The sequence below is a fragment of the Asparagus officinalis genome, chromosome 9 (genome assembly GCF_001876935.1).
Source record: "Asparagus officinalis chromosome 9, Aspof.V1, whole genome shotgun sequence".
NCBI lineage: Eukaryota > Viridiplantae > Streptophyta > Magnoliopsida > Asparagales > Asparagaceae > Asparagus > Asparagus officinalis.
Window position 1 is genome coordinate 61,206,652 of NC_033802.1, and position 22,790 is coordinate 61,229,441.

Below are 22,790 nucleotides of genomic sequence, written 5' to 3' on the forward strand. Positions count from 1 at the left end.
ACACCTCACAATACGGTTTTCTAGCTAACCGAAAACTCTACAATCTCACACTCTAGTAATCACACTTTATACCCTCTCAAGTGTTGATCTCTAGTCCGTGTCTCCCTCAAGTGTTAGGAATTACAACCTCTCTCTAGGCATTACCACCTACTGCACTCCTCTTGGGATGACCCCGTCTCTCACCACACACTCCTCTCGGTGTGCAAGTATATTACAAAGTGATATACACAATTAAGACTCACAAATACAAATTTGTTCTCTATAATAGATGAGAACTCAATTAAGCTCACTCTCAATTGTTACAACTCCTCACAACCCAATTATACAATGTATGCAAATACAACAAGCTCAATGGTTGTGTGTGTAAGCAAGGAGAAAATTAATCATAAACTCAATGTAAACCCTAGCTTGATGAAAATGATAAACAATAAATAATTAATACAAAGCTAGTATTGACTTTAGAAATTCTTCTCTAAAAAACAAGATGGAGAGATAGATTAAAATGAAGCTTCAAACAATGTAGATGATCTCCTCCACTTGTTAGAAACTTCTTCACAAACAAACTCTTTTAAAACACACTAAACAAACTTTAAACCTCTTGTTAAACTTTTTTAAAATATTTCTTGGATTATTTGGATCTGAGGATATGTGGGGGTATTTATCGGAACCCCAAAGCCAAGAGAAATCAAGGCAAAGAGACCAATAACCTAAAAACAGTACAGTCTGGAAATATAGCCGTTACCGTGTTATGAGTCGACTCGATACTGTTCATGAGTCGACTCATAAGTAGCCGTTATAGGCTAAAAACCAACTTATGGGTCAACTCATAAAAATCATGAGTCGACTCATCATGCATAGGTTGACTCATGAAGTCATGGGTCGACTTAGCAGAAACAAAACATATTTTCCAGCACAGTTTATGAGTCGACTTATGACAGACATGAGTCGACTCAACCTGATAGGTCGACTCATGATGTTATGAGTCAACTCGTCAGAAACAAAATATAAACAACACAACAGTTTATGAGTCGACTTAACACTGTTCATGAGTCGACTCAAGACATGCACACTGTTTGTTTTAAACAAAAATATGATTTTCAAACCTCTTTTAAAGATAGCAAATAAAATCAGAAAAATATAAAACTTTGGGAAATGATTGTAAACATGATAATAAACATGCTATAAAAACTGGTTTTCAAAAAGGACCTCCCAAATGAAAAATATCATCATTTTGTAAAATAGTCCAAAACATGAAAATATAAACACATGAGTTTTGACATTTTAGCTTAACTATGTTTTGAAAAATTACAAAATAATTTTGTAGACTTAATAAAAGATGTATATGATTATTGTTAAGTCCAAAAACTGAGAATACAATATTTTCACAAAATTACATATTTTGCAAACTTTTCAGAAATAATAAATATGATTTCATTGAACTAAATAAAATTGATATTGATGAAATCATATATATGCATATAAGTATGAAACAAGAAATGTATTTTCAATTGTATTCAATTATTTTATATTAAAACTTGAAAACTATAAAACCAAAACATGTATGTATATATAGAATTATATATACATTGAAACCAAAACTATAATGTGTATATATATAACTATATATATAAGAAACCAAAACTTGTATGTATGTAAGTGATTGAGCTTAAAGTATCAACACACACAATATAAAAACCTAAACTAAATATACCCAAGCAATCTTGATCTTCGATGTAGCTCAACTTGGTATACTTGGATAAAGCATGAACTTGGATCTTCAACTTAAATTATATGGCTTTACTCCACAATTCCGCCAACCTCCATTGGATTTGATCGTTATGGCGCAATTGCATCCAAGCTCCAACATGTTGTTTGTCTACAATAAATAGAAAACCACAAACACTAGACAAACAATATTAGTCGTAAATTGTTTGTTAAACATCATCAAAACAAGAAGGCCAACAATCTCCCCTTTTTTGATGATGACAAATAATTTACAAAAGAGATATATATGCATGAAAGAAATGAATATATGAATTAGAATATATCATGCATATAAATAAGAAAGGCTATACTTACAATATTTCTCACGCTTTGACAACATCAAAAAGGGAAAACCAACAAGAATGAAGAGAGCGAAAGCTCTCTCTACCTATAAGCATGGGTGAGTATAAAACAAGTATAGGGATTGCTCCCCCTATCAAAATACCTCATTAATGTATGAAATGAAGGCTAAGGCAAACATGTGAGTTAGCATAGATAAAAATATGCTAAAAACTTACTCACATATATCAAGATAAAGAGAACACATGTGGATGTATCATTGAAATAGTGTGTCTCAAAACATTAGATTTAAAACAAAACCTAATAAAAAAGATTTATGAAATCAAAAGAGAGAAAGTATGAGAATCATGCAAAAAGAGTTTTCGAATGAAAACAGATCAACCAAATAAAATCATAAATCAACCACAATCACATAAAAACATAAAAACCAAATCATCATCGATTTTCAAAAAGATAAGAGAGGTAACTATATCAAGCTCTTGAGCTTGTATCAACCCATATAAATATTTTAGCACCCGGTAAACAAGATTTGGAAAACACCCAATAATCCCGGGGGTTATATAAACACAAACCTCTCATCAAAATCGACACTAATAATCATGAAAATAAAAGAACTAATCAAAAAAATTGTTTTCATATTCAAAAATTTCAAAGAATAATTTTAAAAAAAATAAAAACACTAAAATTTTTGGTTTAAAATCAAATTTGTTTTGGTACCCAAGTATTCTTGGTACCAAAAGGTTTAGGGATATGACCTCTATCATTTAAGCTTAAAGCCCTTGGGTTATGAATCCATTTGGGCGTATTTAGTGTACTAACACGGTCAAAGCAATAATCACTCAAATGATCCTTCTGATTGCAATATGTGCAATAAAATAGATCCATTTATTTTTGTGGACCATTAGCTTGTGCACGACAATTATTTGTAAATAAAGATTGTCTTTTAGAAATATTTTGCAAATGAGAAATATCATTAAATAAAGATGGTCTATTTGAGAAATTTGATAAGTTTGAACAATTTTTTAAGTCATAACAAAACTTAGCCAAATGGCCAAATCTACCACAAATATCACATTTAAACACACGTGGTCTACTAGAAATATTTGGCAAACGTGATTTTCTTTACAAGTCAAAACAATACTTGGCCAAATGACCAAAACGACCACAATGATCACATCTATACACATGAGCATGCTTATGATAAACAATAGGTGCATGTGTGTGTACATGTGATGAAGAAACTTGATGAGATGCACAAGGAGCATTGACATTTTTATGTTTGTGTGCATCATAGCAAAATTTAGCTAAATAGCCTTTACGGTCGCAAATAGAGTACTTGTAAACTTTGCTATATATATGTGCATAATGAGTGGATGATTTTGACTTAGACTTGGCACACATATCCATAAGCTTCTTATGATTATTAATGCATGTTTTCAAAGTTGAATCTAAAGATGAAATACGTTTATTCACAAGATTCAAATCTTCATTATTAGGCACATATGCATTTTTATTAGAAGTAGAACATAAATAGTCATATATAAAAGAAGCGGTATTATTTTTTATGTTCTTTACTTCTAACTTGGTATTATCTCTTTCATGAGTTAAGCTAGAAATGGATGAGGTTAATTTTTTATTTTCCAAATTTAACATATCATTGTTTTCTTTAAGCAAGGTATTTTCTTTTGTAATGACATCAAATTTGGAACCTAGCAACTCATGATCGGATTCTAAATTAACGTGCTTGCTTTGTAAGTCAATAAAATCTTTATGCAATTTGTTATAGGCATGCAACAATTTTTCACTAGCACAAGCAAGTTTATCACTAGATAAATCATTATCGGGTTCGGAACCGCATAACACACTAGGGCTAACGCCTAGTGACCGTGTGCATGAAGAAGCTCCAATATAACTTGAAGAAGAATCCTCCAAACTATGTCGGATTTCCTCCAAGTTGTCTTGATGTGCTTCTATGAATTTCCATAAATTGTAAGCACTATCAAAATGAACAAACTTGTTAGACATAGATGAATCAAAAACATTTAGCAAATATTTTAACAAAATCTTGTTCATTGTAAACATTCGATGATCATTTTTATTCCACTTAGATTTCTCTATAGTGGGCACAATATAAGCATCATCTATAATTTCCCATCAATCAGAATGTTTAGATCCAACAAATAGCTTAAATCTAACACACCATTGGGCATAAGGGAAATTATCTAATTTTGGAGCAATATTGATGGCATAACCTAAACTAGGTGTACCATGCATATCCATAATATATGTATATATGTGCAAGCAAGATAACAAAGGAAATCTAAATAAGATTAGCATAAAAAGATAACTTAGATCTTTAACTCAAGGTGATTAGACCTTAAATCAAAAAGCACCAAGCTCTGATACCAACTGTTAGACCCTTAAGGGGGGGTGATTAGGGTCTTATGCTAATCTAATCTGATTTTATGTCAATTAAAACTTATTAATAAATTATTCTTGTAAGATAGATATACAATATGTTATGAGCAAGAATATACAATATGAACAAAGAGATATATCTTATATGATAAAATATATGCAAGGATATATAAACAACACAAGGGTAAACAATCTAAACTAAAGATACAATTGAGATAGGGCAATATAAACAATACAAACACACAATATGATCACGGAGTTCGGACCTTCCGTCCTACGTCTCAGCTCCCTACTCCCGGGGAGAAATTCACTATCACAACTGGGTTTTCTACGCTTACCCGAATAACGTTTACACCTCACAATACGGTTTTCTAGCTAACCGAAAACTCTACAATCTCAGACTCTAGTAATCACACTTTACACCCTCTCAAGTGTTGGTCTCTAGTCCGTGTCTCCCTCAAGTGTTAGGAATTACAACCTCTCTCTAGGCATTACCACCTACTGTACTCCTCTTAGGACAACCCCGTCTCTCACCACACACTCCTCTCGGTGTACAAGTATATTACAAAGTGATCTACACAATTAAGACTCACAAATACAAAGTTGTTCTCTACAATAGATGAGAACTCAATTAAGCTCACTCTCAATTGTTACAACTCCTTACAACCCAATTATACAGTATATGCAAATACAACAAGCTCAATGGTTGTGTGTGTAAGCAATGAGAAAATTAATCATAAACTCAATATAAACCCTAGCTTGATGAAAATGATGAACAATAAATAATTAATACAAAGCTAGTATTGAGTTTAGAAATTCTTCTCTGAAAAACAAGATGGAGAGATGGATTAAAATGAAGCTTCAAATAATGTAGATGATCTCCTCCACTTGTAAGAAACTTCTTCATAAAGAAACTCTTTTAAAACACACTAAACAAACTTTAAAACCCTTGTTAAACTTGTTTAAAACATTTCTTGGATTATTTGGAACTAAGAATATGTGGGGGTATTTATAGGAATCCCAAAGCCAAGAGAAAACAAGGCAAAAAGACCAATAACCTAAAAACAGTACAGTCTGGAAATATAGCCGTTACAGTGTTATGAGTCGACTCGGTACTGTTCATGAGTCGACTCATAAGTAGCCGTTACAGGCTAAAAACCAACTTATGGGTAGACTTATAAAAATCATGAGTCGACTCATCATGCATGGGTCGACTCATGAAGTCATGGGTTGACTCAGCAGAAACAAAATACACTTTTCAGCACAGTTTATGAGTCGACTTATGACAGGCATGAGTCGACTCAACCTGATAGGTCGACTCATGATGTTATGAGTCGACTCGTCAGAAACAAAATGTAAACTACACAACAGTTTATGAGTCGACTCAACACTGTTCATGAGTTGACTCAAGACATGCACACTATCTGTTTTAAACAGAAATCTGATTTTCAAATCTTTTTTAAAAATAGCAAATAAAATTAGAAAAATATAAAACTTTGGAAAATGATTGTAAACATAATAATAAACATGTTACAAAAACTGGTTTTCAAAAAGGACCTTCCAAATAAAAAATATCATTATTTTACAAAATAGTCCAAAACATGAAAATGTAAACATATGAGTTTTGACATTTTAGCTTAACCATTTTTTCAAACATTACAAAATAATTTTATAGACTTAATAAAAGATGTATATGATTATTGTTAAGTCCAAAAACTAAGAATATAATATTTTTACAAAATTGCATATTTTGCAAACTTTTAAGAAACAATAAATATTATTTTATTGAACTAAATAAAATTGATATTGATGAAATCATATAGATGCATATAAGTATGTAATAAGAAATATATTTTTAATTGTATTCAATTATTTCATATTAAAACTTGAAAACTATAAAACCAAAACATGTATGTATATATATAACTATATATACATAGAAACCAATATTAAAACTTGAAAACTATAAAACCAAAACATGTATGTATATATATAACTATATATACATAGAAACCAAAACTATAATGTGTATAAACCAAAACATGTATGTATATATATAACTATATATACATAGAAACCAAAACTATAATGTGTATATATATATAACTATATATATAAGAAACCAAAACTTGTATGTGTGTAAGTGATTGAGCTTAAAGTATCAACACACACAATATAAAAATCTAAACTAAATTTACCCAAGTAATCTTGATCTTCGATGTAGCTCAATTTGGTATACTTGGATGAAGCATGAACTTGGATATTCGACTTGAATTGCATGGCTTCACTCCACTTCCGCCAACCTTCATTGGATTTAATCGTTATGGTGTAATTTCATCCAACCTCCAACATGTTGTTTGTCTACAATAAATAAAAAACCACAAACACTAGACAAACAATATTAATCGTAAATTGTTTGTTAAACATCATCAAAACAAGAAGGCCAACAGAATGTACCTCAAAATCCATCTCACGACATCCCAGTGACCCGGACCTGGGTCGTGCATGTATCTCGAAACCATGCTCACTGCCTGTGACAAATCCAGCCTCGTATAAATCATGACGTACATCAAACTTCCTACTGCATTCGCATACAGAGTCTTTGACATCAACTCTCTAGCTTTAACTGTCTTCGGTGAAAGATCAACTGAAAGCTTCAAATGGACTCCCAAAGGTATACTAACTGGCTTCATCTCCATGCTCACATTAAATCACTATAGAACCTTCTTCAAATAAGCCACTTGTGTCAAATAAATTATGCTCCTATCTCTGTCTCTACCGATCACCATCTCCAAAATGTGTTTCGCTTCACCCAAATCCTTCATCTCGAACTCTTTCAAAAGTTAAATCTTCAATCTATCTATGGCGGATCTAAAAATAGAAGCAACCAATATGTCATCGACATAAAGCAATAAGTAAATGTACACACCTCCATGAAACTTACGATAGTACACACAAAGATCAAACTGGTTTCTAATGTACGAATGACCGAGCATAAACCCATCAAATCACCTATACCACTGTCTTGGAGATTGCTTCAGACCGTATAGCGATTTCTTCAACCTACAAACCAATTTCTCCTTCCCTGCAGCTCGAAACCCTAATGGTTGAGTCATATAGATTTTGTCATCAAGATCACCATGAAGAAATGTCATTTTTATATCCAACTGATCTAATTCCAAACCATACTGTGCCACCAATGCTAGTAAGATCCGAATCGAAGAGTGCTTCACCACCGGAGAAAAGACTTTATTATAATCAATGCCTTCTTCCTGTGCGTATCCCTTTGTTACCAATCTAGCTTTGAACCTCACTGGAGTGCCCTTAATACCCTCCTTCTTGGTATACACCCATTTGCAACGAATCACCTTCCGCTCCTTTGGAAGCTCGATAAGCTCCCATGTGTCGTTCTTCTGAAGAGACTCCATTTCCTCTCGCATAGCTTCCTGCCACAAATCAGCCTCTAAACTCTGATCAACCTCTCTGAATGTAGTAGGAACCATCTCATTGACACTCTCCATCGAAAGTGCATAAGCAATGACTGTATCCGCATACCACGCTAGAACCTGTATGTCTCTCCTGGGCCTCCAAACTACAATTGAATCCTGAATCTGAACCATCGATCGCTGATTCTGCTCTACTGAACATGTATTCTCTAAATCATCGCTGTGCTTGCCTGGCATTACCTCAGTTAGTACTTTAATGGATATTGTCTCATCTGGACACTGTGGAGATGCATCAATCTCCACTACCTGTGATATCTCCTCTGTCGGGGTGCTCTCCACCTGATGAGAGCTGGTAGGCTTCAAGATTGAAGCATCATCAAATGTGATGTCTCTACTCAGCATAATCTTCTTCTCGACTAGATCCCAAAGCTTGTAACCTTTCACACCACGCTTGAATCCAACAAATATGATCTTTCTAGCTCAATATTCTAATTTATCAGTCTTCACATGATAAAATACAGGGCACCCAAATACCTTGAGCTAATCATAATCGTGTGCTAGCTCTCTCGACCACATCTCCATAGGGGTTTTCCCCTTAATCACAGATGAAGGCAGCCTATTTATGAGGTGGTTCGTATATGAAAGTGTTTCAGTCCAAAAGATCTTATCCAAACCACTCTGCGATAACAAACATCGGACATTCTCCAGTAAAGACCGATCCAACCTCTCTGTCACCTCATTCTGCTGCGGTATATGACTAACTATGAAGTGTCTCTCTATGCCCTCGTCTCGACAAAGCTGCTGAAAGGGGTCTGAAGTGTACTCGCCACCATTGTCGAATCTCAACGTCTTGATCTTTCTCCCTATCTGCAGTTCTAATCTCCTCTTTCATTCCACAAATAACTCTAGGACTTCACTCTTATGCTTTATAGTGTACACCCAACAACACCTAGAATAGTCATCCACAAACGTGACGAACCAATGTCGACCACCAAGTGATTCCGGCTTGGTGGGACCCCAAATATTCGTGTGCACATAGTCCAAGATATCTATCGTCCTATGAACAGTTGTCCCGAACTTCACATTTGTCTTCTTGCCAAGAACACAATACTCACAAAATTTAATTTTCCCACTCTTGGCTTCCTTCAATGACTACTGCTTGCACAGCGCCTGTAGTGACTTTTTAATTGTGTGCCCTAACCTGTAGTACCAAAGTCTACTCACGTCTGCCTTTGAAACAACTAAAGCTACCTGGCCAATCTCGGTGCTTCCCTTTAGATAATATAGATTCCTATTACGAACTCCTTTCATCACTACCAAAGATCTCTTAGTAATTTTTGCTACAGAACTTTCAAAAGTCATCTTGAATCCCTTTGCCTCTAAAGCTCTAACGGAAATAAGATTCTTCTTCAGCTGAGGAACAAATCTCACTTCATTCAGTTCTCGAACAACTCCATCGTGTATCTAAATCCTGACGGTACCTATCCCACAAATACCACAGGACTGATCATTTTCCATGACTACCACGCCCCCATCGAGCTTCTTGAAAGATGCAAAAACCAATCTCGTCGGAGAGTTATATGATAAGTAGCATCAGAATCCAGCATCCAATCAGATGCATCTGCATGGTTCACCTCTGGAGTAATCAATAAAGAAAAGTAGGAATCATCTAAATCATCACCTCTAGCGACATTCACCTCATTGGCCTTCGGGCCCTTCTTCTTGCTATTCTCCTTCTCTCTAAACTTCAGGCAATCTCTCTTCCAATGTCCTTGTTCTTTGTAGAAAGCACACTGGTTCTTCAAAATCTGATAGCGGCCTCTAGACTTTGACCTGCCTTGACTACCACCTCTTGGATATGGACTCCTTCCTCTCGTCGACAATGCATTTCCTGAAGTGCTAGCTCTGGAAGTCTCTTTGTCCTTCCTCCTCAGATCGTAATTCGTTAACGTATTAGTCACTTAACTATATGTGATGAAAGATCTACCATTTAACAAAGTGAGCATGAATGTATCATACTCTTCATCGGGTAACAAGCCTAACAAAATAATCGCCTTGTACTCATCTGTTATCTTCCCATCAACATTCGCCAAGTCCGACAATAACTTTGTGTAATTGCTCACATGATTAACAAGTGAGATACCCCTGTACATCTAGAATCTAAACAATCTTCATAACAAGTGCAGACGGTTCTCAACACTCTTCATAAGATATTTGTTATTAAGAATCCCCCACATCTTCATCGCAGATGTCACGCCAATCACATCGTATTTCAACTCTTGTTCCAAACAAGACCTAATTACCCTACAAGCGTTTCGATTCATCTTGTCCCATATCGCCTCATCATACTTCGATGGCTTCTCGTAGACCATGATGGTCTCCTCTAAGTTATGAGCATTCAAAGCATCTTGCACATCACTCATCCACAAACCAAAGTTAATTTTGCCATCATACTTCACAACACTGATCTTCGTATTCTGAAGTGCAACCTGAACAATACTCATCATCACCTTGTTGCTTTCACCAACTTTTTCTCCTATTGCAAACTAACTCCAATTGTAAACAAAGATTCGAACTTAACTGATAGAATTAAGAAATTACCCAACTAAACCCTAGATAGGGTTCCAACACAATCTCCTAACCACACGAGGAAAAGTGAGATATCCAATGTTGACTCCGCAAAGCTTTCTCCACCGAAGCCTAGATCTCTAAGACCCAACCTTCCAACAGCGAATTTTCCTCCACCCAATACAAAACCCTAGATCTGAAAACCTGATCTCTGATACCACTTATTGCATATCGTACGGAAGCATGCTCGCAATCCAAACGAGTCGGCAAGCAAGAGAGAAGAATCAAACATGAGCTCAATTAGCAAAATAACAGCCAAAATCACACAAACACAGAGATTTACGTGGTTCAGCAAATTGCCTACGTCCACGGGGAGAGGATAGGGGAGATTTCACTATATGGAGGAGAAACAACGGGTTACAAACTCTCAAACAACTCTCAAAATAACCCAACCAATGATCTTACACTCCCTCACAATAATCTCCCTATCAAAGTGCTCAAAACAATGCTAATCCTCCGTTAATCTCTGGTACAAAACCCTAGAAAGACGTGTTTCTATTTATATCAAAACTCAATCCAAAACAGACCAGGAAACGAAATCCAGCCCCTATTTGCAATCGGTCGACCTGTGCTCCTCTATCGGTCAATCGATCGACCTCCATCGGTCGACCGATAAGAGTGCATCGGTCGACCGTCCAGAGTAGGGTTTTCAAACCCCGTAATGTGCAGTACGTTCGGTCGACCGATCCTATGCCGTCGGTCGACCGACCCGAAAAAAACCTGTAGACGCTGATTTTGCACATTTTGAACAATTCGACGCCGTTTTCTACACAATAGAAGTCATTTTGATGCTGCGGTGCATGTTTTGGACGTGAGGATCGGATCAGAATTAGAGGGAACGTGTGGCGGTATAATGGGGACGTCGATGGTTGGAGGTGATGGTGCTGGAGGGATGTTTGAAGAAGTTGAGGAGGATGTTAAATCATCAATTGGTATGGGTAATAAGGACAGGAGGGGTGTAAAGGTTGAGGGGATGTATCGATCATGGGGTAGCGAGGAGATGAATATTTCTAATGGAAAATAACGTCTTGACTCGTAGGAATTGTTGGGACAAGTCAAGAAGACAACAGGTTTTCTGAACTGATGCGTAGCCCAAGAACAAACAACGTATAGCATGAGGACCGAACTTGTTATAACGGAGATGCGCCATTGTAGCATAACAAAGACAACAAAAAACTCATAGGTGGTTGTAGCTTGGGTCATGACCATGAAGAAGTTCAAAAGAAAGACTTGCCCTTGAGTTAAATATATTTTTAAATATATTTTTAATTAGCTCAAAAACCAGCACCAACATAAATCTGGGTTAATGCCTTTTTTGGAGCTCGACTTCCTCCGCGAGCGGCACAAATCCAAAACCGTCCAAACTGAACCGTTATAGGGCCCCCCCACTGAATTTCCGGTAGTGGCGCCAACAAATTCACCGCGCGCGGTGTTCTCGCGTGACAAACGCATGTGAGCGTGAGAATCTGACGGTTTATCACACGTGGCACCAGTTAAATGAAGAGAAGAAGTACCAAGTCTTTTCCAACTTTTTACACAAAACTCCGAAAAGTTTTCATTCATAACGGATCTCATACAGTAATGTTTGTGACATTGTTTTTCCAACTTTATTCATGCAAAAGGAACCGCACCAAGCACCAACGTTAAGTTGCTCTCCCTCTATAGCTCTATCACACTTACATTTTTTTTATAATTATATAGAAAATTATTCATAATATCTTGCTCCTTAATTCGTAATAAACACGACAAATTGAGAACGATGATCTGTCATGAGAATGATGCTGGTGATCAATATAGAAGCTCAATAACTCTCTCTTCTTCTTCCGCTTCTCCCGTTGTCACGATGTGTGCATGTCGAAACCTCTAGACTTCGGCCTCCTCATGATGGATTCCCATGCTTTCCTTGTTATTGACATCGATAGTAGTTAGTTCACATTTCTTGCCTTTTCCTTCTTCTCCTCCTCCTCCTTCTTTCTCCTCTTTCTCCTTATTTGCATCGATAGGGTACACCTCCGCTCCTTGCCCTACTATCCCTAGCTTCGATATCGTTACGATGTGTTCGGGCATGTCAACCTCTTCTACATCCACACATTTCGTGGTGTTCGCGTTCGTGTTCATGTACACAGCGTAGAGCACCATTTGGATCAATCCAAAGAGAAAACCGAGTATATTGGGGATCTATTAATTCAAAAAAAAAACCATTAAATGTGAAATATTAATTATTAATTATCGCTCTGCAGGAATTTTCCGTCTAGGATACCTCATTATTTAGTAGTGCAACTAGAGTGAAAGAGGATTTACCGCAATGTACTTATCATGAGAGAGGAAGCCATAGAAGAACCAGGCCACCGCACTAAAAGTCAGGAACAACGATAAGGAGAAGGGCATGAACTCCACGCTCCTTGTTTTGATGACAAGCCTCTGAAGAGTGGAAACGATTAGTATAAAAAAGAAGGACTAATTTTACAAAATCATGTAGAAATAATTATATCCGAATTTTCTTGTTACACTACTCACAATGATGCTCAACGGCGCAACGAATACACATACTGAAAACCCTACACAAATCCATCCAAGGATCGTCACTCTGTCACCTCCGTTCGCAAAGACAAGGCTCACTAACACAATCAATCCGAACATCCCAACGTTCAACAAGAAAAGCAATTTTGCGGTATAAACCTACGTGCAAAAGCTTAAACTGTCAGTAACTAATAATGAACAAAATCTACTCTTTTTTAGTTTCTCTATTATATATGTGAATATATGGAATTTACCTTAGCCTGTCTTGGTGCATAAATGAGGTACATAATGATGTATGTGCTCTCTATTATGCATCCAAGTCCATTGATGGTGAGGAGGAACTCGGCTTCAGTCTTAAGAAGGGCATAGTATATCCAGAGCATTGCGCTGAAGAGCGCAACGATGTAGGGGAATGATTGAAATCCTTCAGTTGATTTTCTTTTGTATACTCTCCAAAATGTTGGCCTGTAAATATATATTCATCATATGTGATTATAAGAAAAAAAAAGGAAGTGAATGATTAAAGAGGTAGATTAGGAGTACTAATTAGTAGGCGATTATGTGCTTACACCGGTGCAAGGTAGACCATGAATGAGATCAGGTTACCTGTGGATAGCAAATATAAACAAATAGTTGTTATTTGATGTTGGATCTATTGGATTTGGATTGATTATTCTATATGGAAATGTTTCTTATAATAATAAACCAGTAGCTAACTTGTCCATGCTAATATGTACCTGTACTGCAAAAGAGGGTCGGTCTGGTAATAGAAGTAGGAGAGATGAAACTTTGGAAAAAGCATGATATATATATGCATGTTACCATTACTTAGTTACGAAAATGATTTCTCAAATAAAGAGCCTAGCTTATGCATTAATTATATTATTAGTGCTTAATAATATAAAAAGAATTAATATTTGGTAGAAGAAGAAGAAGAAGAGCTCGATCTTTCATGTCAATATATACCTAGAACACCAAAGATGAAAGCCGAATGGTTGGACGTGGATAAGCCGAACATCTTCTCCCCCTCTTTTGAATTTCAAGAAGAAATGGTTAGAGGAAGAGCTCAGAGAGAGAGAGAGAGAGAGAGAGAGAGGTAGCAAAAGAAGAAATCAAGAAGAAATGGTTAGTGTTTCTCCTCTATAGAAGAAAAATCCCTTGGCCTTTGCTAGCTCTTATGTACCAAAACTACAATGGTAAGTAGTATATATAGAGGAAGCTTACTAGTCTCCCTAGAGTACAAAAGACTTAAAAGAGGTGGTGAGAGATCTTAAGGTCTCCTTGGCCTTGTGTGAGAGAGGGTTAGGAATTGGCCTCATTTTATAGAACAAGAAAGGGAGGAAGTGCGCATCGCCTCAATTTGCTAATTAAATGAATGAGGTGGCATATAGGGAGACCATTCCACATGCCAACTAAATGTAGAATATAGTTTTCTATACAAGTTTCGAAAGACAAAAAATTAATGTTGGGGTTTAGCATTAACGGTTTTTCTATAGAGTGCCCATGGGCACTCTATAAGAGAGTAGAGAGATAGAGAAAAATGAATAGCACATGGGCTTCCCCTGATTTGTATTAATTTCTGTGCATAATTTATTTCTCTCTATCTCTCTCCTCTCTTATAGAGTGCTCATGGGCGCTCTATAGAAAAACCATAGCATTAATAAGGATATATAAATCCCACTAAGAAAACTTGTTTCTAAATTACCAACTGGTAAAAAAACTTGCGCATTACGCTCATTTTTCCTCTCAATTTTGCTTCTTTGGCTTTAATTTGTCAAGAATAACCATCGTGCATTAGCTAGAAATTAAGTTCCTTAAGTAATTTGCAAATTAGAATAGGAGATCAATCATAAGAGTACGAGTATATTTTTGTAGGAATTAGTGATAAATACGAATACGTTACTCATCGTAGCTCCTTTCATGTGAGCCCTTTTTAGCCGTTTCTTCCTTCATCATCACATCCTCACTCTGCACCAACTCAAAAACATACATGAACTTGCTTGATAAGCCCAATCATTCCCTAATGTGGGCCCCCACTTCTGTGAGATGGTACTGAATTGGGTGGTCTTTGGAAGTGGTTTCAACAATTGGAAACGCTAGCTTCTCTCCATGACTTCCTTCTTTGTGCACCTTTACTTCTCCAATTTTCCTCTCATTTTTGTTCTTTTATAGAAGTTGAGATAATTTGTTGTTTTTATAGGTAACAACACTCTACATGACATTTCACTATTTTTATTACTTGTTAAGTTTTAACATATTGTGTTATATATATGAAACCCACTAGTAAAATGACATGTCTACTTAAGGACTATAGAGAGGGATGAAATTAAAAGGGAAGCCACATTAAAAAATTTTGAATTGCCCACTGCTATTTATAGAGAGGAGAAGGTTACTAGGCCTAAAATTACTAATGCCCTTAAGTTGGAAAGTGAAACATACTTGTGGTGAGTGCAACACCACCACCAACTCTCATAGAGAAGTTTAATGATCTCGTTCTAAGACCATAAAATTTTTTTGAGCTTCCATTAAAATGTTATTATTGAAATTCTTGTACAGAGAGTAGCTCATCAAAGCTTTCCTAATCACAATTACTCCTTTCTTAGTCAGGAATTATTTGGTTATTAATTAATAATCGTCCTATCATATGTACTATTAGTCTATTATATCTGTTACTTATTAGGAAGTGAGATGTTAAGCTAGCTAGGGTTAAGCTTTAATTGGTTAAAGCTTTGCTAATCCCTGTTACCAGCGAGTCTTGTTTTCTTGTTTTCAAGCTTTTTTTTTTCCTTTGCCGTTTTAAAAGCAAGTGTAGGACAAAAGTAAAGAGTATGATGTAGGACGCTTAACAGATAATTTCATGGAGAATTCGGACAATCATGAGCTAAATATAGATTTATACGTATTATTGACTTTCGCAAAGAAACAATCATATTTTACAATCCGAAAAGTGAATTCTGATATATTATATATGTAAATTGCCTATCTCGACAAGACGGAGCCAACCAGATTGTCAGGTTTTTAAAATCTCATCAGTAATACCCAGTTTTGGCTATCCAAAAATAATCAGAGCCTATTTAGATTAGGAAATAAATTTAATATTAGAGTCAAATTAGATTAAGAAACAAATTTAATTTTGATTCATGATTTGTGTCCTCTATTATAGGGAGTCTTTTTAGGATAGAATTTGATACTTTCCATTTCTTTGTAATTTTAGTCTTACTAGGAGTCTTGTTTATTTTCGATTTAAGATGAGAATTGTAAGCCCTAGAGGCATAACTTTTCATCAATAAAATTTTTCTTTTTAATATTTTCTTCGTGGACTCGAACTTCTTCGTGGATTCGAAGATCGTTCTTTGTGGATTCAGAGAACACCCATTGGTGGATTTCGAGGTTATCACTTCTGCACTGCGTCAATTGGTACCAGAGCTTTGTTCCTCCGATCCGATGGCAGGTGATGAAACCCCTATTTCTCGAACTAAGTTCGATGAGTTAAAAACTGATGTTAATCAAATGAAGACTGCTATAGAGCGACTTGCGTCGGCAGTAGAGCGTCTGAACACGGTAGGAGTTCGATATTGCGTTGATGGTCGCCAATGACGTGATCCAACTCCACAGGATGAATTCAACGGCGACAATGACCCTATGCAAGACCTTGGAGTTAGGAAGAGAACTAAAGAAGCAATAAAGAAAGAAGAACCACCTCCAGAGCATAATATCTTTCGCATGTGATGTACTGTGATGCAGAAGGTTTGTGATGTTATTATTGACAGTCACAGTAGAAAGAATCATGTGTCTCGATGTATAGTGAATAAGTTAGATTTGAAGGCAGAGAAACACCCTCCTCTCCACAAGATCGACTGGATTCACAAGGGCAATGATGTGCAGAACGATGAGATATGTCGGGTACCTTTTTCTATCGGTCGCAGCTATGTTGATGATGTGTTGTGTGATGTGGTCGAGATGGATACTTGTCATACGCTTTTACGTAGGCCAGGACAATTCGATATTGGAGCTACCCACAGAAGTAGAGACAATATTTATATCTTTAAGAAGGATGGACGCAGAATTGTACTTATGCCTCTTATAGAAAAGGATCCATCTAAGATAAAGACTACTGAGAAGAAGAGACTCTTGGTGACAAATAACGAGGCTTTAGGAGAAAACTTGAAGCAATCTGAAGAGTGTATGACATTGTTATAACTAAAAAAGAAGAACCTACCCCTACCGAAATTCCTCCTAAGGTGCAAACACTCATTATGCATGAGATTCATGATGCTGATGGTGATATGATAGTGAAGATGGATATTATGTATGATATTTTTCAGAGAGGTTATGAGCGATATTGCACATATTAATAATGTCCTGATAGAGGAGAATGATAAAATAGAGAGTGAGGCAATTGATGGTATGTGTGAATTGCTTGGTGAAGAGCCCGAGGCAAAGAAGATAAAAGAATTATGTATGGAGTATGAGGGAGAAAATTCTTTTTTGGAAGCAATGATCATCAATAATTTCAATAATGGTGAGATGATACTGCCGACACTAGAATATAGGAAGCAACAAGAACAGTATTTGGAAGAGTTTTTCATGTCAACTACAAAGCCACATGTTGCCAATTACATACATATGTCATGAGAAAAATTTATACACAAGTTTGATATAGAAGAAGTCCCAGCAGAGGAGGTAAAAGAATAAATGGAGAAAATCAATGCTAAATACAAGGTGGATGTTGATCGTTACAAGAGAAGAAAATTATTTAATAATGAAGATACTATTCTAACAAATATAAGCTCGGGGTCGAGCTTCTTTCTACAAGGGGAGACTAATGTAGGATGCTTAACAGACAATTTCATAGAGGATTAGGACAATCATGAGCTAAATACAGATTTACACGTATTATTGACTTTCGTAAAGAAACAATCATATTTTTCTTAATGATAATTCTCTTCTAGGGTCGATTTTTTTCATTGTGCACGTTGGCGGGAGATCTCTTTCCCACTAACCTGCGCCCCCGCCGAGTTTTAAATGACAAGAAAGAAGAGAAACAGTGGTACGAAGATCCTAAATCAAGGATTGAGAGCTGCAAATTCTTGTTTGCAATCATCTAGTGATCAATCTAGTACGAGTTTGGCCGTAAATGATGAAGATCTTGAGCTCGAGGTGATGGGGTCAACGGGTCTAAAGGGAGAGAAGAAGAAGCTACTGATGAAAGATATTCTCAATTCAAACAAAATCTTGGTGGATTCTCTTCAGCAGTCTCAGAGGATTCTTGAAAAGAACGGACTTCAATCACGAAATCTCTGTAAGTCCTCAATCTCTGGTGATAGCTCATCTCGGATTTCTTGGGCTGATGATCTTGATTTAGAACTTTCATCAAGCTTTTCATCAAAGAATACTCATAACAATGTTTCTTCCTTGATGTTGGATTCTTCTTTGCTTTCAAATGAATTTACTATACCATTGAATCCGGATGGAAAAATTGCTAATCCAATTGAGATTTCACTCCAAAGTAATGATAAAACTGGATTTCTTGGAGGGGAGAAAGAATTCCCGCCACTTGTAAAATCCAATGGAAAAGGGGGAAATGTTTCACCGTCGATTGTTAATTGAAGAAATGAAAACCCTAATTCATTATGATATCTCTTGGGCTTTATATAGGCCCCTACAAATCTTACAAATAAGTCCCTAATAATACTAATATGTCAACACTCCTCCTCAAGATGGGCGAAAGATATCTATTAAGCCCATCTTGTCACATCCTCTAATCATATCTACTGAGTTGAGTCCTTTAGTCAGACAATCTGCTGCCTGGTCCTTAGTCGAAACATGACTTAGCTCCAGTAGTCCACTATCCAACTTCTCTTTGATGAAGAACCTATCGATCTCGATGTGTTTGGTTCTATCATGCTGCACTGGGTTGTTGGCAATACTTATAGCTGACTTGTTGTCACACCATAACTTCATCTTATCTCCTTGATCCAGCTTCAGCTCCACCAGCATACTCTTCAACCATAGCAACTCAGCAACTCCTAAGGCCATAGCTCTATACTCTGCCTCAGCTGTCGATCTCGCCACCACCGACTGCTTCTTGCTCTTCCACGAGACTAAGTTACCTCCTATAAAGATGCAATATCCTGAGGTGGACCTCCTGTCATCAGCACAGCTAGCCCAGTCAGAGTCGCAATAACCCTCGATGTTCACATGTCCATTCTTTCTGAATATCAGCCCCTTTCCGGGGGCACTCTTTAAATATCTCAGAATCTGGTACACAGCGTCCATATGACCCTTCCTCGGATCGTGCATGTAGCGACTCACCACGCTTACTGCAAAGGAGATATCAGGACGTGTGTGACTCAAATAGATCAGCCTTCCCACCAACCTCTGATATCTGTCACGATCAACTGGTTCTCCAGCCTCAGCACCTAGCTTGAACCTCTGGTCGATCGGTGTAGTTGCAGGTTTGCACCCTAACATTCCTGTCTCTTTGAGAAGATCCAGTGCATACTTTCTCTGGGATAGGATGATCCCTTCCGCTCCTCGAGCTATCTCTATTCCAAGAAAGTATCTAAGCAAGCCAAGATCTTTCACCTCAAATTCCTTACCCAGTCTCACTTTGAGTTGGGCAATCTCCTTCTCATCATCCCCTGTAATAATCATATCATCCACATATACCGCAAGCATAGTAATGTGGCCTCCACTCCGTCGAAAGAACACTGTATGGTCGGCGTTGATCTGTTGGTATCCCATACCAATCATAGCCCTTCTGAATCTGTCGAACCAAGCACGGGGAGATTGCTTCAGACCATAGAGAGACTTCTTCAATCTGCAGACCTTTCCCACTGTCTGATCTGTACCAAATCCTGGTGGTATCTCCATGTATACCTCCTCCACTAGATCTCCATGAAGAAATGCATTCTTCACATCTAGTTGGTGTAGCTTCCATCCACCATTTACTGCCAGAGAGATTAAGGTCCGAACAGTGCTCATCTTCGCCACCGGTGCAAAAGTCTCATCATAATCGATGCCATATGTCTGACTATACCCTTTTGCCACCAGGCGAGCCTTGTAGCGCTCAACTTGTCCATCTGGATTCTGCTTCACAGTGAAGACCCACTTGCATCCAACTGCTCTCTTTCCTTCTGGTAACTTTACTAGCTCCCAAGTGCGGTTCTTCTCTAGAGCTCCTAGCTCCTCGTGCATAGCCGCTTTCCATTTTGGGTCCTTCTTAGCAACCTGCCAATTGTTAGGTACAGTAACAGAGTCCAATGATGCAATGAATGCTCCATATGCAGGGTGGATACTAGAATATGATACATACTGGGCAAGATCCCAACCATATCTATCGGGAGGATGTCCCGCATTACTGCGAGTAGTCCTCCGTACTGATATTGGTGTGGGAGGAGTAGGGAGAGGAATGTTATCAGTAGGAATGTTATCACCTTGGGATGAAATTGGTGGTGGTGTAGGTATTTCAGGAGTCGGGGTGGGCTTTGGCAAGAGACTTGGCAGCACTAGTGGCACTGTAGGTACTGTTTCTCCAATTTGTTTGCCCTTCCTACTATAGGTTAGTAGCTCCCCCTGAACAGTGGGCCTAACACCTCTTGTCTCTTGTTCCTTTTCTTCGTGATTCTCCGGCTCCTCCTCAACCAACTCCTCCTCAACCAATTCGCCCTCCCAAGGAATCGATACAGAAATGGATTTCTCCACATTGTTCTCCGGTCTCTCACCATTCTCCTCCTCTCGCCCCATACTTCTAGTATTGGACGAGTTACCAGCAGATGAAGTTACCTTCTGAGTGTAATATGGCTCGAGTTCTCGAAAGTGCACATCCATGCTCACAAACAACCTTTTTTCCACCGGGCTCCAGCAAACATATCCCTTCTGAGTAGCAGAATATCCCACAAAGATACACTTCACAGCTCTAGGGGCAAGCTTCCCGACAGACGGCCTGTTGTCCTTCACAAAACACACACAGCCAAACACTTTGAGTGGAAGGATCCCACCATTATCTCCTTTCAATATCTCACACGGAGACTTCCAATCCAGCACTCTCGAGGGCATTCTGTTGATCAACGCTGCTGCGGTCAATACTGCTTGTCCCCATAATGTCTCTGGGACATTCATAGAGATCATCATGCTTCTAGCAACCTCTAAAAGATGTCTGTTCTTCCTTTCCGCTACCCCATTCTGTGCTGGAGTGTATGGACAGGTTGTCTGGTGATGTATTCCTTGAGCTGACAAATATTCTTCAAGGGCTCTGTTGGTATACTCTGTCCCATTATCTGACCTCAATACTTTCACCACTGCTCCGTATTGAGTCTGAACAGTCTTATGAAAATTTTGGAAGCACCCAAACACATCACTCTTATTCTTCATCAGGTATAACCAAGTAACACGAGAGAAGCAATCAATAAATGTAACAAAATATTTGTATCCATTCATAGAACTTGTGGAACAAGGCCCCCAAACATCTGAATGTACCAGGTCAAATGCATGAGAACTTCTATGACCAGAACTAACATAAGAGCTTCTAGTAAGCTTTCCCAACTCACATGCATCACACACAAGTTTCTGTTTATTTGCTTTCTCAAATAAAGAAGGATACAATCTACCTAAAACACTAAAGGATGAGTGTCCCAAACGCTGGTGATGGAGCATTAACTCATTTTCAGCACTCATTTTAGATCCTACTCCTGCTTCCTCTATGACTGACACCAATGCTGAATCCAGCCCTTCACGATCCAGATACCACAGTCCACTACGCCATGTGCCAGTCCCAAGTCTCCGCCCTGTCCCCTTCTCCTGGAAGATTACCTTGGGAATATCAAAAGAGACGATGCATTTTAGTTGGAGGATGATAGAACTAATAGATAAAAGATTGACTGGAAAAGAAGGAGCATGCAAAACATTGGACAAAGTTACAGAACCAGTACAATCAACTGTACCCTTACCAACCACCGGCTGAAATGTACCATCAGCTGTTTGAATACTATCAGGCGATGCTAAGTGAGTATATGATGAGAACTCACTAGCATTACCTGTCACATGACAAGACGCACCGGAGTCGACTATCCATGCTGATGATCTGTCAGGAGACATAGAAGCAAGAGCATGTATGTCATCAGTACCTTTGTTCGGATGAGCATAGGTAGCAGTGTTGCCTCTGACGAAGAACGAAGTAGATGCCTCCGCAGTCCCATTCCTCAAATCTCCATCCCCTGCTACTTGCTGTTTTTTCCTGAGTATCGTGAGGAGAGCACGATCCTCCTCTGTAAAGACCACCTCAGCTTCTTCTTCTTCTGCTACCGTCAGATTCGCCCGATTCCCTGCTCCTCTTCCACCTCGTCGACCCCCACGGCCACGACCACGACCTCCGAACTGTCCACGTCCACCCGAATCTCCATCCTTGGATGGCTTGGTGCAAGCATGCCGTAGATGACCCACCGCACCGCAGTTATAGCACTGTCGAGTCTCTCTCCTAGATCCAGTGTTGCTAGAGGCTGTCAGTGCTGACTTCACCACAGGAAGTCCACCTGTCCCCGCCTGCAGCCGAATGCGAGTCTCCTCCTGGATCATAGCAGAGATAGCCTCCTCAAGCGTGGGAATCTTCGGCTGAGCTAGGAGCAATGCAATTCGCTGAGCGAACTCTGATGTCAATCCCTTAAGAAACACCATAGTCCTCTCCTGTAGAAAGGCCTCCCGCTCTTTACATCC

The 22,790-nt window shown here is 38.0% G+C and overlaps 2 protein-coding genes across 3 annotated transcripts; both read right to left on the reverse strand.

The window, feature by feature from the left end:
- On the reverse strand, positions 12,086-14,377 carry LOC109824685 (bidirectional sugar transporter SWEET14-like). 2 transcript variants are annotated; one of them, XM_020391320.1, is made up of 6 exons: positions 14,043-14,377; positions 13,646-13,682; positions 13,331-13,541; positions 13,074-13,235; positions 12,858-12,977; positions 12,086-12,734 (listed from the first exon to the last, which is right to left on the reverse strand). In XM_020391320.1, exons 1-6 carry the CDS (start codon positions 14,092-14,094, stop codon positions 12,420-12,422), a joined length of 897 nt encoding a protein of 298 aa, XP_020246909.1. In that variant the 5' UTR covers positions 14,095-14,377; the 3' UTR covers positions 12,086-12,419. The 2 variants fall into 2 exon arrangements, with proteins under 2 accessions (XP_020246909.1, XP_020246910.1); XM_020391321.1 differs by having other exon boundaries at positions 13,620-13,682; positions 14,043-14,105.
- LOC109823511 (uncharacterized mitochondrial protein AtMg00810-like) lies at positions 19,037-19,971 on the reverse strand. The gene is made up of 2 exons (XM_020389790.1): positions 19,171-19,971; positions 19,037-19,058 (listed from the first exon to the last, which is right to left on the reverse strand). The coding sequence occupies exons 1-2, from the start codon at positions 19,950-19,952 to the stop codon at positions 19,037-19,039; spliced, it is 804 nt and encodes a 267-aa protein (XP_020245379.1). The 5' UTR covers positions 19,953-19,971.

Coding starts and splice junctions, on each gene's coding strand:
- LOC109824685 (XM_020391320.1), bottom strand. CDS start 14,094: ATGTTCGGCTTATCCACGTCCAACCATTCGGCTTTCATCTTTGGTGTT. Junction 13,542..13,645: donor ATGGTCTACCTTGCACCGGT/GTAAGCACATAA, acceptor ATATATTTACAG/GCCAACATTTTGGAGAGTAT. Junction 13,236..13,330: donor ATGCACCAAGACAGGCTAAG/GTAAATTCCATA, acceptor TTTTGCACGTAG/GTTTATACCGCAAAATTGCT.
- LOC109823511 (XM_020389790.1), bottom strand. CDS start 19,952: ATGGAGATACCACCAGGATTTGGTACAGATCAGACAGTGGGAAAGGTC. Junction 19,059..19,170: donor GGTAACTTAGTCTCGTGGAA/GAGCAAGAAGCA, acceptor GTGGAGCTGAAG/CTGGATCAAGGAGATAAGAT.